General features: G+C 40.1%; 1 protein-coding gene across 15 annotated transcripts in view; it reads left to right on the top strand.

Moving 5' to 3' along the window:
* The window catches only part of LOC100624559 (myomegalin), a 216,415-nt gene continuing 202,832 nt past the window's right edge, over positions 519–14,101 (top strand). For 12 of the 15 annotated variants that reach the window (XR_002343706.1, XM_021090661.1, XM_021090678.1 and 9 more), the window contains exon 1: positions 519–1,063. Coding sequence is in view for 14 of the 15 variants with exons in the window: in XM_021090661.1 (XP_020946320.1) it covers positions 828–1,063 (236 nt within the window). In the remaining variant the exon portion in view is untranslated. The remainder of the gene's footprint in view (positions 1,064–14,101) is intronic. The other 3 variants (XM_021090688.1, XM_021090648.1, XM_021090651.1) reach the window with 2 other exon arrangements.

Here is a 14,101-nt window from a genome sequence, read left to right as displayed (position 1 = left end):
CAGTAAGCGGGGCCCTTCTGTATAGAATAGAGCAGCAGAAGCATTTTCCTCTGCTGGAGACTCAGAGGATGCTGTGGAATAGAAGAAAAGTGTTTTCAGAACAAACATTTAGGGAAAGATTTATTTGACCTATGAACTTTTTTTTTCAACCTTGAAAACATCCCTTTGACCTGATGGTGGATACCAAGCTATATATACTTTACTCTGAATTCTTCATGAAAAATGGCTGTCAGAAAGTTTCAACCGAAAGGAAAATTGAGATTATTTGAAAGAAAATTTTTATAGTAACGAAAGGGGAAATTGAAAGGAAAAGATTTTTATAAGTGGAAAAAAGAGGGAAAACTGGGATAAGGTGGCTGCCAACAACTTGGAGAAGTAATGACTCTGAGGAAAGAATACTATAAGAGGATGGTTGATTTGGAAGATAGAGGACAAAAACCGGGAAAATATGGAGAAAGGGAATGAGAAAAGGGGAAACTTTGTGAGGTTGGATATTGAAGACGGTGACAGTGGAGCAGAGAGGAAGTAAAAAATAGAATGAGGTCTGGGAATGAAAAGATCTCCAGGTTGAGGGAGAGTGGGGAGATGATCTTGGGTGAAGAGGCAGGGCGGGTGTTTGTGGGAGAGGCACGGAAAAATCTGGGCGGAGCAGGTGGCAGAGGCAGCGGCGGAGGAGGCCTGGTCCTTCCAGGTCTCCTCCACGACAGTGGCAACTGGAGTGGGTGGTCATCCACGCCCAAAGGATGCTCCGTGGCAGTGCGGGAGGACCTTAGGAAAATCAAGCAGGAAGGGTAACTAGGACTGCGCTGGCTCAGCCCCGGGTATCCATGAAGAGGACTGACAAGGGGTCCTGCTGCCGGCGCCGCTGCTGCGACTGCGGCTGCTGCTGTCGTGCGTCCCGCCGGGCGCACCACGCGCCTTACTGGTCCAGGGACTTGGCACGAACCCCACAGTCCTCGCGACAGTCTCCCGGCCGGGAACGGTGGCATCCCGAACCGGCAGGGAGCTGGGCAGCAGCGGCTGAGGAGGAAGAGGCAGCTGCCGCAGCCGCACCCTGGATGAGGTGAGCGCACTGCGGGAGCCCGGGAGGCTGCAGACTGCGCAGGGAGTGGCAGCGCCCGCTGCTGCGACAGTTAGAACGGCTTTCGGGTAGGGGACCCAGGGCCTAGAGACCGGGCGCCTGGGAGGGGTTGGCGCAGAGTGACATTAGCTTGGAGAAGGTTGGAGAGCATGGCTGGAAGCAGGGAAGTAATGGGGGGCGGGGGAGACGCAGTGGGGAGTTGCCTAAAATACACGTGTGGCTCTGGATTGTACTGGACTAAATCTTCAGGAAACCCAGTCTCTGCCTCCAAGATCTTTGCTTTGAAGACAACTGCTTTGTTGGTAGAGATGAGGTTGAAGGCCACGCCGGTTGAGTCGAGTCAAAGAAAAGATGAACACATGATCAGAAAGCCATGCCAGGCTGGAAGCACTAGGGATAGTAAAAGAAGATAAAGCTAATGTGTGTGGGTGTACTATTAAAAGAGTACTCACTGCCTTATTCCCCCCCCAGCCCCACCCCCACCCTAATCTTAGACAGCAGGGTGGGAGTTGACGATGGTTCTTTCTTTCTAGGCTACCTTTCTTCCCCTGCAGAGCTGGAGCCTTGCCTGTTGGCTGGATGATGCTTGGCGAGCAGGACCAGCCCCAGCTAAATAAACCCAGTCACTTCCGTTGCTCTGGCTTGGAAGACCCGACAAATTAGGCCCAAATTTTCTTCATGTAGCAGTAGCAGGATGAAAATCTGCCATGCATACGATTTTTTTGCAGAAGAGACAGATTGTGCTGCTGACATTTTTTTTTTTTTAAATGAACATTTCCTTGTCAGAGCATCTTGAGCTTATTCTTTTATGGGAAGCTAGAACCCGTAAATCAAACTATAAGACAGTAGTGGTTTCAGTATGTATCTAAGCTGCCATTAACTAACTGGGATGTGAAAAAAGTTTCTTCATTTTTCTAGGCTTGTTTCCCAAGTATGAAATCAGGATTTGGATCTTTTGAGTATTAATTATAGAATTAAATATTAATGGGATCTGCATTTTGTGTTCAGGACAATGTTCTATTTGTGAACTAGGAAACTTAATTTATTCACAAACACTTTATTCTTCACACTGTTCACTGTTTATTTGAGAAAAGAGTCAGACTATTCAGTTAACAGTGCTTAAAGGAATCACATTTCTATTAAGAAACCCATGATAAATTACTGCTTTTAAGACTGAATGAAGCAAGAAGTATTTATTATTTAATTTTTAGCCGAAACATAATTACTTTTTAAAATGTGTATGATGTGTTGAATATTTTTCACAGATTAGAATTTTTTAAAAAGCCTGAAACAAAAATCTGAATATATATTTATAATTTAAAGTCTTCTTAACTACTTTATATATGCTGGGGTGGACTCTTTTCATCAAAAGAAACATTGCAGTTGCAAAATTTTAAGTGGGTCATGACTTTTTATCCTAAAGATACGATTTTTCTTCTGTCTTTGGTAACAAAAAATTGTAGGGTTAGAATTAGTTTCTCTAAATTGTGCTTTAATTGTTAAAATAGATGACATGCTTTCATTGTTTTCTTAACAGTTATTCATCTGACAAATCTCTTAGTTGATATGATGAGTTTCGAAATGTTTTTAAAGACTTAAGGAATACCCAAATGAAAGAGTGTCAGAAATTTCACTGAGGTTGGTGCTACTCTGACCCTCATTAAAAAATTAAAAAATCAGGTCTGAGAGTTCCAGGGAAATTGTGCTTTAGCTTGTTCAGTCTGTTTCTCAGACTTATCATTAAACAAATCTACAGAACTACTATGTAAACCCAGAATGGCAAATTACTAATTTATAGTGACTCTAACTAACATCGTAGGGAACTAGGCCCTGTTTTTAAAAAAAATTTTAATTTCAGTGAGGTCTTTTGGCATACTCACCACATTTGGGAGCCAAATCATAACGAAAGGTTGTTTATGTAACTTGAATTTAGAAGAGAATTAATTAGTCAATTATGAATTAAAAAATTCACAGCTTCAAACAGTATCAAAGGATATGATGGGTTCTTCCTTCTTTGGATGATGAGTGTCATTAATGATCAACCTCTCTTCTCATGTACACCATCTTTTATTCTGAGATGCTAATATTTTCAAGTCATAGTCTACATGGCTTGGGAATCTTTATGACTGTTTCAGGTGTCTGCATATCTCTTCTCTGAGCCAGTCTGTCTTCATTGTAAAATTGAAATTCCAGATGGCAAGCTTGCTTTCCTTAGGTAAAATTCATTATGGGAATAGGGAAGCAGGGTTGGAGAACCATGTTATAGCCCCAGCATATTTCATGCTGGTAATATAAACCACTTGGTTAATGGCAACTGGATATGGGACTCTGATTTTGATTTGCATTTCTCATTGACTATTGATGTTGAACACTTTTTCATGTGTGATATCATGACCTATATGTTTTTGGTAAAGCATTGAAATTTTGTGCCCATTTTTATGGAGTTGTTTGCTTTTTTGTTAAATTTGGGATCTCTTTATTCTAAATGCAGGTCTTTATTATATATGTACTTTGTAAATATTTTATCCCGGTCTATAGCTTGTCTTTTCATTTTAGTAACAGGGTCTTTTGAAGACCAGAAATTTTTAATATTTTGTTAAAGTAAATCCAAACAATCAAATTTTTCTTTTAAGGTTTTTTATTTTTAATGTTATATCTAAGAAATTTTTACCTAACCCAAGATCGCAAAAATATTTGTTTTCTTCTAGAAGTTTTATAGTCATGTTTTACATTTAGGCCTATGATCCGTTTTGAATTAACTATTGTATGTACTATAAGGTACTGATCAAGGTTCATTTTTTGCATATAGTATTTGTGGGGGCTTGATGCAAAATGAGAATATAGTGCCCTCTGTTCAAAATTATTAAGAATTTCAAGCCATCAAGAGCAGAATATTAAACAATTCTTAGCATAGTACCCTGTATGATTATACATATTGCACACACAAGAAGTCTGCCCTTCTGGTTACAGAATTCTAGGTAATTGTATTTTTTTTCAGTCCTTTAAAGATGTTCTGCTGTCTTTTAGACTGTAATTTTTCTGATGAGACTTCTGCTCTCATTCTTTTCTTTGTTCCTCTGTACATAATGGTTTTTTTTCCTCCTGAATGCTTTTTAAATTTTCCCTTTATCACTGATCTTAAGCAATTTGATTACAATGTAGCTTGAAATAGTTATTTTCATGTTTCTTTTGCTTTGATTTTTGTGGAGTTTATAGTTTTCATTAAAGTTGGACAATTTTCAGCCATTATTTCTCTGAAAAATTTTTATCCCCCCCATCTAACATCTTTTGGGGGGACTCCAGTTATATATATATATATATTAGATCACTTGAATTTTTCCCACAGATCACTAATGCTTTGTTGTTTTTTAAAAGTCTTTTTTTTTCTCTTTGTTTTATTTTGGATTATTTTTATTCCTATGTCTTCAAGTCCACCAATTTTTCCTTCTGCAAGGTCTAATTTGCTATTAATTCCATTCAGTTTATTTTTCATCTCAGATACTGGCTTTTTCATCTCTAAGTTTTATTTGTGTCTTCTAAAAAACTAACTTCCATATATTTTACTTGATCAATCTTTATTGATCAGTCTTTACCTGCTCAATCTTTACTTGATCAATCTTTATTCTACCTTCTTGACTCTATGGAATGTTATAAAAATATTTTAGGAGTTCCCATAGTGGCTTAGTGGTTAATGAACCCAACTAGCAACCTTGAGGACTCAGGTTCAATCCCTGACCTTGCTCAGTGGGTTAAGGATCCAGCATTGCATGAGCTATGGCGTAGGTCTCAGATGCAGCTCGGATCCTGGGTTGCTGTGGCAGTGGTATATGCCAATGGCTACAGCTCCAATTTGACCCCTAGCCTGGGAACCTCCGTATGCCGTGGGTGTGTGGCCCTGAAAAAAGCAAAAGACAAAAAAAAATAATAATAATAATAATTTTTTTAAAATTCTAACATCATGTCAGTTCCTAGTGTGTTTCTAGTGATTGATTTTTCTCTTCATTTTGAGTAGTGTTTTCCTGCTTCTTTGTATATGTAGAAATATCTGAACAGATGTATATTGAGCATTTTATTATTGGATGCTAGATAATTTTGATTTTTGTAAATATTCTTGGGCTTTATTATGGGACATGGTTTAAGTTGCTTGGAAACATTTGTCCCTTTGGGGTCTTGTGTTTAAGGTTTGTTAAGTGGAACCAAAGAAACGTTTTATAACTTTCCCCTCCACTGGGCTAACACTCTTTTGAGTATTCTACCCAGTATCCCATGAATTATGATTTTTTTTTTCTTCTTCTCTTGCTGGAGAAACAAACTGTTTTTAGGCTTGTGTGAGCCAAGAGGTTTGTCCCTCTGATTCTCTCCTATGGTTCTTACCTCAGCCTTAGATCCCTTGTACAAACATATTGATCAGTATATAACTGAATACTCAAAGGGGCCCCTTTGCAGATCTCTGGAATTTTCTCTTTTCTGGTACTATTCTCTAAGAACTCTTGCTACCTTGTCCTTCCCAAATTCCTAGCTTTTTCTCAATTTAGGGAAATAACTAGGTTCTGCCTTTGTTCCCTCTCTTACCACTACCAACTTTAAACTGTCTCTAAGGAGAAAACTAGGACAGTTGTGTGGCTCACTTTGTTTCTTGGATCACTATCTGTGTTACCAAATATCCAGTGTCTGAAAATCTTTGTTTCATATATATTCTGTTCAGGTTTTAATATTTCTATCAAGGCTGAGTGGCAGTGAATATGGATCCTGTTACTTCATGTTTTGGGGAAGTAAAAACATCTTTCTGGTATCTTTTAAATTGTATTTTTCAAACCTGGCTACGTATTTGAATTGCCTGGGTAGACTGAAAAAACTGGGGAGTTCCTGCAGTGGTGCATTGGGTTAAGGATCCAGTGTTGTTGCAGCTGTGGTATAGGTCACAGCTGCAGCTTGTATTTGATGCCCTGCCCAGAAACTTCCATATGCCACAGGTGCAGCCACAAAAAAACAAACAAACAAAACAAAAAACAAAAACAAAAAACAAAAAACAAAAAACAAAAAAACCCCGATGTACAAGATCCACTCCAGACCAAGTAAATCTGTTTCCGAATGAGGCTCTAGCCTCATGTTCAGAATAACTCATGTACAGCAAGTTTAGAGAATCACTGAACTAAAGAACTGTTGCATTGATAAATAATTCAGAGAGACTTTTGTGTTCTGTCACTCCAACCAAGACACAAAGGTTGTTGGGGTTTTGCTTTTGATAAGCTACGGAAGGTTTAAAATCAGGATACTGATGTAGTTGGATCTTTTAGTTAGAATCCTAAGTGGGACATCTGTGTGGGAGATGGAGTAAAGTGGGTTGAGTAAAGAGATGGGATAACTAGCAAGCTATTAAAAGTGGTTCAGGGTCTGAGGTGATGAGGGCCTGAATTTAGGGAGTGATAGTAGCACTGGTAATAAGGGATAGTTAGAATTTCTGAGGTAGAATTGATGGTACATGTTGATCAATAAGAGTGGGCAACAAAGAAGAGGGAGGAAACAAGGATTACTCTTAAATTTCTAGGTCAACTGTGGAATGAATACTAAGGTCTTCTACTGAGAGATACTATGGTAGAAGAAATGTATATCAGGTAAATGAATTACTTTCACGTGGTACATCCAAAAGGAGGTGTCTTATAGAACTTTATCTTGACTACTAAATTTTTCTGAAGCATAAGAAAGAGAAAACATTTAAGAGCATATCTTTTGAGTGTGTTATATGGTTTTGAGTAGATGTTCAAAAGATATATCTTTCTGCCTTTCTTTGATTCAGGTTAATATTAAAACCATTTGCATTTCTCAAGCATACATTTACATTAAAGTGGATGTCTTCTAAATGACAAGATATCACATCATGGATTATTACAAACATTTTTTTTCTCTCTTTTTTTTTTTTGGCGGGGGCTTGCTGTGGGGATGTTTATTCATTCTTCCTTACTCTGGATAATAACCTTACATTTCCTTTGGTGGATACTTTTTTCACCATTGCTTTATGAAAGTCTTGATGGGACGGTCTATTAAGGTACCTGCTCTCTCCTAGATCCATGAGGGCAATGAAACCCACAGTAGTATGACGTACCTCTCTGTGTGAACCTTGCATCTTCATGGAGCAACACGAGAGTGGAAAACACGGTTGGGACCAGTTGGTTTCTTCTTGCTATCTAGGTTTTAATTGCTTCCCCTACTTCTGCCCCTTCTGAACCTGTTTTGTTTTGTTTTTGAGTTTTCACTTGTTCATTTTGAAACCGAGCAGAGCCCTGTGGGGCTCCTGGGCACAAAAACTTTTCTCTGTCCCCCATTTCTTGTTTTTCTAACACTTGTTCACCTCAAGATTAAGAGGCATAGGGGATATAGCTTTTATCTTAGGTATCTAAGATGCCTACATCATTATGTATATCCCTGGAGGGGGAACCTGGACCCTACCCCAAGGTGGTACTATTGTTCCTTGACTATTCCTCCCTGTCTTTGCAGCCCATCCCTTCTCTGATCAGCAAGTATCTGAACCTGCCATTTGAAACTCAGGGAAGGCCATGGAGGCTGAATGAGGCCCATTTCCTAAAAATAAGAAATGGGGGACATAGAAAGACTTTTGTGCCCAGGAGCCCCGTAGGGCACTGCTCGGTTTCACTTTGATTCTGAGGATCTCCTCTTCTAGTATCCTCTTTTTAGAAACTTAGTCAAAGTTGGTTCATTCATATCTTCAAAAAGTATGTATGCAATGTCAGCCATAATTCTAGATGCTAGAATAGAATGAAGAATAGAATGATGCTGGAATATCTGATAAAGGTTCTACCTTCACAAGCTTAAGTTTAACGAAGTTGTAGTGGGACTGTTAAGGAGAAAAACAGTAAACAAGTTAATAAATAAACAGATAAAGTGACTTCCGATAGTAATAAGGCTTACAAGGAAAGTAAAATAGTATCATTGGCTAAAAAGCAGATGATGGGAGAACTGTGATGGTAAAACCCCTAAGGTAGAAGTAAGCTTGGTATGTATGGGCAGCACAAAGAAGACCAGGGCAGCTGGAACATGCTAAACAAAAGGAGAGTAAGAGAGAATAAAAGAGCTAAGGGGGATGAGGTGGGCTGGCTAGGTCACCTGAGACTTTGTAGTCCATAGTAAGAAGTTGATTTTATTCTAAGAGTTTTGGGAAACCAATGAAGGGTTTGAACGTGATATGATCTGGAAAATGTTTTAAAATATCACTCTGCTCTTGTAAAACAGACTTTAGGAGTAGAAGAGTGAAAGAGTGCTTCCACAAGGTGAAGCAGGGAGGCTACTTTGAAAACTATTCCAGTAAGTAGTATAAATATAAGAAAATGGTGGGAGTTCCTGTCGTGGCGCAGTGGTTAAGGAATCCGACTAGGAACCATGAGGTTGCAGGTTCGATCCCTGGCTTTGCTCAGTGGATTAAGGATCTGGCGTTGCCGTGTAGGTGTAGGTCGCAGATGCGGCTCAGATCCCGTGTTGCTGTGGCCCTGGCGTAGGCTGGTGGCTACAGCTCCGATCCAACCCCTAGCCTGGGAACCTCCATATGCTGTGGAAGTGGCCCAAGAAATGCCAAAAAGACAAAAAGAAAAGAAAATGGTGATTTAAATCAGGACGGCAGCCTTGGGGCTGGTAAGAACAGATTTGAAATATGTTTTGGAGATAGAGCCAACAGGATTTGTTGGTTCATTGAATGAGGGGAATGAAGTTTAAAAAGGAGGTATCATAGGCCTTTTGGAAAAAGAGTAATTTGAATGGGAGTTCCCTTGTGGCTCAGTGGGCTAAGGATCCCACATTGTCACTGCAGCAGCCTGGGTGATTCCCTGGCCCAGGAACTTCTACATGTCGTGGGCACAGCCAAAAAAAAAAAAAAAAGAGAGAGAGAGTAATTTAAATCTAAAATTGGTCTAAAAATTGTCTTAAAACAGAAAAAAAAAAAATGAATGTCAATTGAAAAAAAAAAAAGTAATTTTTCCCCAGAGCCTTAGGAATTAATTCAGGGATGGGCATTGACTCAACTTAGTCCAGACAGGGTTCTTCAGGGTTCTCCTGACAGAGCACCCTTTCTTCTAATGGATGTAAAGCTGACAGAGAGTGTAGGCCTGGGCCTGCTGACAGATAACTTGCTACCCTGCAGACACTGAAAATAAAACCCGCACAGAAAATAATTGCGAGAAGGAGAGAAAAACTCCATTGTCAGAGTCTCTGTATCAAGCTGAATTTGAAACTCCTGATTGAGGTGTTATTGTTTAACCCTAGTTGAAGTTTTACCCCCACAAGTGTGGGGATGGTGATGTTTAGACGAGGGGACAAAGGGATGAAGGTCACGCCCATGGAGAAGACCCTGGATAATATAAAAAATATCTTCACAGAGGGTTGCATATGTTGACTAGACAGTGTAGGGTTCATGGTGGGAGGGGGTAGCAGGCAGGGAGATGTTTGCCTCAGGACACCACAGCCCCTTCTTCAAGGTACTTGTTTTCACAGTCTTGTTTGCAGAGCAGGCTTGTAAGTATAAGGAGTTTGTACTAGATCTCACAGGCATTCCAAACAGAGTTCTGTGATTTAAATTTTTGATCACTGACATACATGGCAGCAGCATTATTGCTATCATTATTACATGTATAATTTGTATTATTAATAATATTTGTTGAGTACTGGCTCCATGCTAGGTCATATTTTAAGCAATGATTAAGCATAGTCTCATTTAATCCTCACTACAATTCTGAGTCAAAGATGTTGTTATTATTTTGGTCTTTTTTAGGGCCGCTCCTGCGGCCTATGGAGGTTCCCAGGCTCCTTGTCAAATCAAAACTGTAGCTGCTGGCCTACACCACAGCCACAGCAACACCAGATCCTTAACCCACTGAGCAAGGCCAGGGATCAAACCTATGTCTTCATGGATACTAGTCACATTCTTTACCGCTGAGCCACGACAGGAACTCCAAGGTGCTATTATTATCTCTGTTTTTATAGAATGGTAAAATAATTTGACAAGATGACACAGTTGCGCAGTGGTAGAAGTAGTGTTACATTTTTGTTTCATGTGTACTGGAGTTATTATTTTTGTTCATCTTGTATGCATTAAACATTTTTTTCTTTTTAATGGACCTAGATCTTCTTTTGCTCAAAAGTCAAAACCAAACAACAACAACAAAAAGCCTTTGATAGTACTTTGACAAAAATGGTCTGGTTTCCAAATTAGCATAAGTGTGAAATGTCATCTGTTTTAAAATAATAAACTGCATTATTAAAAGCTGACCCTGTGAAGATTTGCTTTCAATTCACATGGCAGAACGCCTGAAGGTCAACGCAGAGAAATGAATGACCTATTTAAAACAAGAGATAGTGTACCTAGGCATGAGCAAGAATCTATCCAAAAAGCATCAGATAGCTCCATATTCAGGCTAATAAAATTGGATGAATTGCACATTTCAAAAGAGAATATGGGACACTGTGCAAATAACAAAGACTTAAAGCGAACTGGGCTCAGTGCCCAGAACAATGGGCACATGCGCTCACATAATGGAGGGCTTTTGTCCACTGTGCATGTGCTCACGCACACCACCCTTAGCCATACAGCACTCACTCAGAGAGGGTGGAACCAATAAAAGAGATGCTCACGTGAACAAATACAAACAGAAACAATACCGTGCTTTAGCATCTTTTTAGTCTCCATAATATTCCAGTGTATAACATCTTTTTGCCTCTTTGCTTGATAAATCTTGACTTTGGAATCTCCGTCTGAATATTAAAACTAAAATGTACAGCTTTATTGTAGTCTCAGTAGGAAGGGTTTTCATGAATTTCACATATCTTCTAAAAGGAAAAAATATTCTTGGTAGTAATTAAAAGCACATCTGGAAAGAGAATGCCTAGGCAGTATATTCTACAGAATGCTCCTACCAAAGTACTCCTTGGCATTCCCTTCATTTTCACCATAGATTTACTTTTCAGTTGTGCAACCTTAAATAAGTGCTTTGAATTCTTCCCCCTTCTGGACTGTAAAGAGAACAATGGCTTCATTGTAAAAGGGAGGACTAGATCTCTAAACTCTGCAGCATGATGACCTTGGATTGGGGGAAGGTTCAGGAGTCTGTGTATCAGTTATCTATTGCTGCGCAGGTACATTATCCCAAAACTTAGAGGCTGTGATGGTTAATTTTAGGTGTCAACTTGACTGGATTTTAGGTGTCAACTTGACTGGATAGCATGTTTGGCTAAAGATTTTTTTGGAGAGAGCCTGTGAGGGTGTTTCCAGATGTCATTAGCATGTGAAGTTAGTAGATTGAGTAAAGCAGATAACCCTCCCCAGTGTGGATGGGCACAGCCTATCCGCTGAGGACCTAAATAGAACAAAAGGATGGGAGGAAGAGGGAAGTAGCTCTCTCTCTGCCTGACTGCTGAGCTAGGATATTCGTCTTTTGACCTCTGCCTGGGACTCTATCATGGACTTCTATGTCTCAGAACAACACCACTGAATTTCCTGGGTTTCCAGCTTCCAGACAACAAATTGTAAGATTTCTCATCCTCCATAATCACATGAGCCAATCACTTACAATAAATTTCTTTCCAATACCAAGAGTATGGTTATCAAGGACTACTAGGGACCCTCTTAGAGACTGCCTACCACAGTCTGCCTCCATTACCTGAACTCCTGGAAATTGGGGGAAAAAGTAGCATTTATTTCTTCCCTTATTTCCTTCTGGAATGAGGCTATTGCAAATCAAGCACTAAAAAGCAAGGGGGAGTGTAACCAGAGCTGAGGTCAAGTTATGTGTGTCATGTTATAGATTTTAGACTGTATCCTCAGAACAATAAAAACCTCAGACTCTTCTGAGTCTGTGTGTTCAGTCAGCTCTCCAAGCATCCCTGAGAGATGTTGTTGGCAGTGACTGGCTCTGGCTGTCTTCTCTGATGCCTTAGGGTTGAGGGGATCAATTTCTGGACAGTGTAACCTGTTTGCAGCAAAAGAGTGCCAGCCAGGGAGCTCTGCCTTAGATAATTTATTGGGAGACCACCTTACACATGTAGTTTAGTTTCTAATATAAATTAGCAGAGCTGCCCTCAGACTAGTCAGGGTTTAGGAGAGTCAGAACCGGGGGGGATATATGCAGCTAAAGTAACTATTAACAGTAATGTTATTAATAAAAATGATAACTTGATTTTTAAATTAATAGCTTTCCCAAATATTTTCATTTTTGCATCATTTCACTCATCATTACCATTTTATATTTGAAGGTTTAACAGAATTTCAACATGTAAATCATATAAGGAGATTTTTACTCTGAATAACATCTAACTATTTTTTTTGAAAGTGAATGTTCAGATATTAACAAAAATCTGGATGACAAACTATTCGTTCTACTAGCATGTTATGCTGATTAGATATAGTGATAACCCACAGGAGCACAAGTTCAGAGACGTAAGAAACAGTATGAAGTCAGTACTTGGTTGTTGGGTTTGCCAAAGCCAAATAGCAGAATTGGGCTCAATGGTGATGCTAAATTTTGTGACATCTCTAAATTTTATGGTCTCCTTTTACTCCTCTAGTTTGACACATGAGCTAGTTTTTCTCACCCTTTGACTTCAGCTCTTCATTAGCTGCAGCCTTTTTCACTTTTCCTTCAGTGAAATCTGAGAAGACTCTCATGTATCTTACCTTCTTACCTCTCTCCTTCTCAGCTGGCCCTCCAAACTTCCCTTCCCTAAATTTACCCCATCCTCTTAGGACAGGGCCCTACTTGCCCTGTGGATGTCAGGGAGCCCAAGAAGCAGGGACCAACATCTAAAAATAAAGCTATTGGAAACTAGGTAAAAATCCAGGGCCCTGCCTTCCATACAAGAAAACTGGAAGCAGAATTTGGCCCTAGGTGGAGGGGTTGACAAGAACCTGGCAAATGATAAGCTCTCCAGGCTAAGGTTCAGAGCTGTGACTCCAGTGTCCCACCCAAAGGGTCAGTTTTTAAAAAAATTTTGCACAAGTGTCCCCAGACTAACTACCTAGAAAGGCAGGCTGGGCTTGTGAGGCAGATGTAGGTGGAGAGGAGGAAGAAGACCTCTGTGCTCCACGTTAGGAACCAGCAGGCCATCTGAAGGAACATGCAAATGCCTGGTGCCTGCAGAGGGCCTGGCCTGTAAATGTTGAAGCAGGTCATGTGTAAGATCATTGGAGGAGTGTTGGTGACTGATTACCTGAGGCCTTTATGTTCCAGCTAATGGCCAAACAAGATACATTCTAAGGCTGATTCTGTAGGATAGGTTCTGCCAGTAGGGGGCACTTGTAGATGGTTTGCTCTGTCAGGAGATCAGGTTGGGTATTCCTGGTGAGCAGCTTTTGCCAAAGGAGAGGCTCCAGTCTGATGGAGTTTCCTAAGCAGCTGGAATTCATTACAGCCTGTATGGAGGATGTAGCATGGCTAGTTTCATTTCCAGAGCCAACTATAGTTCATGTGACATAAAGACTAAAAACGGTTTTTGTGTTGAATGGGCAGGTAGCTCAAACTGACAGTTGGGGCTCAGGATTTTTTTTTTTTTTTTTTTTTATGGCCACACCTGAGTTATATGAAAGTTCTTAGGCCAGAGATTGAATTGGAGTCCTGCACCTCCTCAACAAACTGAGCCACTGCAATTGGATTCTTAACACATGTGCCAAGTAGGAATTCAGGATTTTCTTAAAGTGATAGGCTTTTGAAAATTCACTTCTAGTTACATCAGCAGCAACACATGAGGTAAACTGTTCTTTTTTCCCCTCTTCCACCATCTCCCCTTCTCATCAGTTCTACCATCTCCCCGTCGCCCTATAAAACCCAGAAATATTCCCTTGAGCCTTGAAGCTATTTGGGAAGAAGATTGGAGGAGCTGGCCTTGGCTCAGTCCCTTTTACCCTGTGGCGTCTTAAAGGTACCACCTGATGTCTGGCAGTTCATTATGCACAGAGAGCTGTTGCCAACAAGGTCAGCAGAACACAGCACCAGAGAGTAACCATTTGGCTCTTGTCACACCATC

Source organism: Sus scrofa, chromosome 4 (genome assembly GCF_000003025.6).
Source record: "Sus scrofa isolate TJ Tabasco breed Duroc chromosome 4, Sscrofa11.1, whole genome shotgun sequence".
Lineage (NCBI taxonomy): Eukaryota > Metazoa > Chordata > Mammalia > Artiodactyla > Suidae > Sus > Sus scrofa.
The sequence above is the reverse complement of the archived record's forward strand: the minus strand, read 5'-3'. Positions and strand labels throughout refer to the sequence as shown.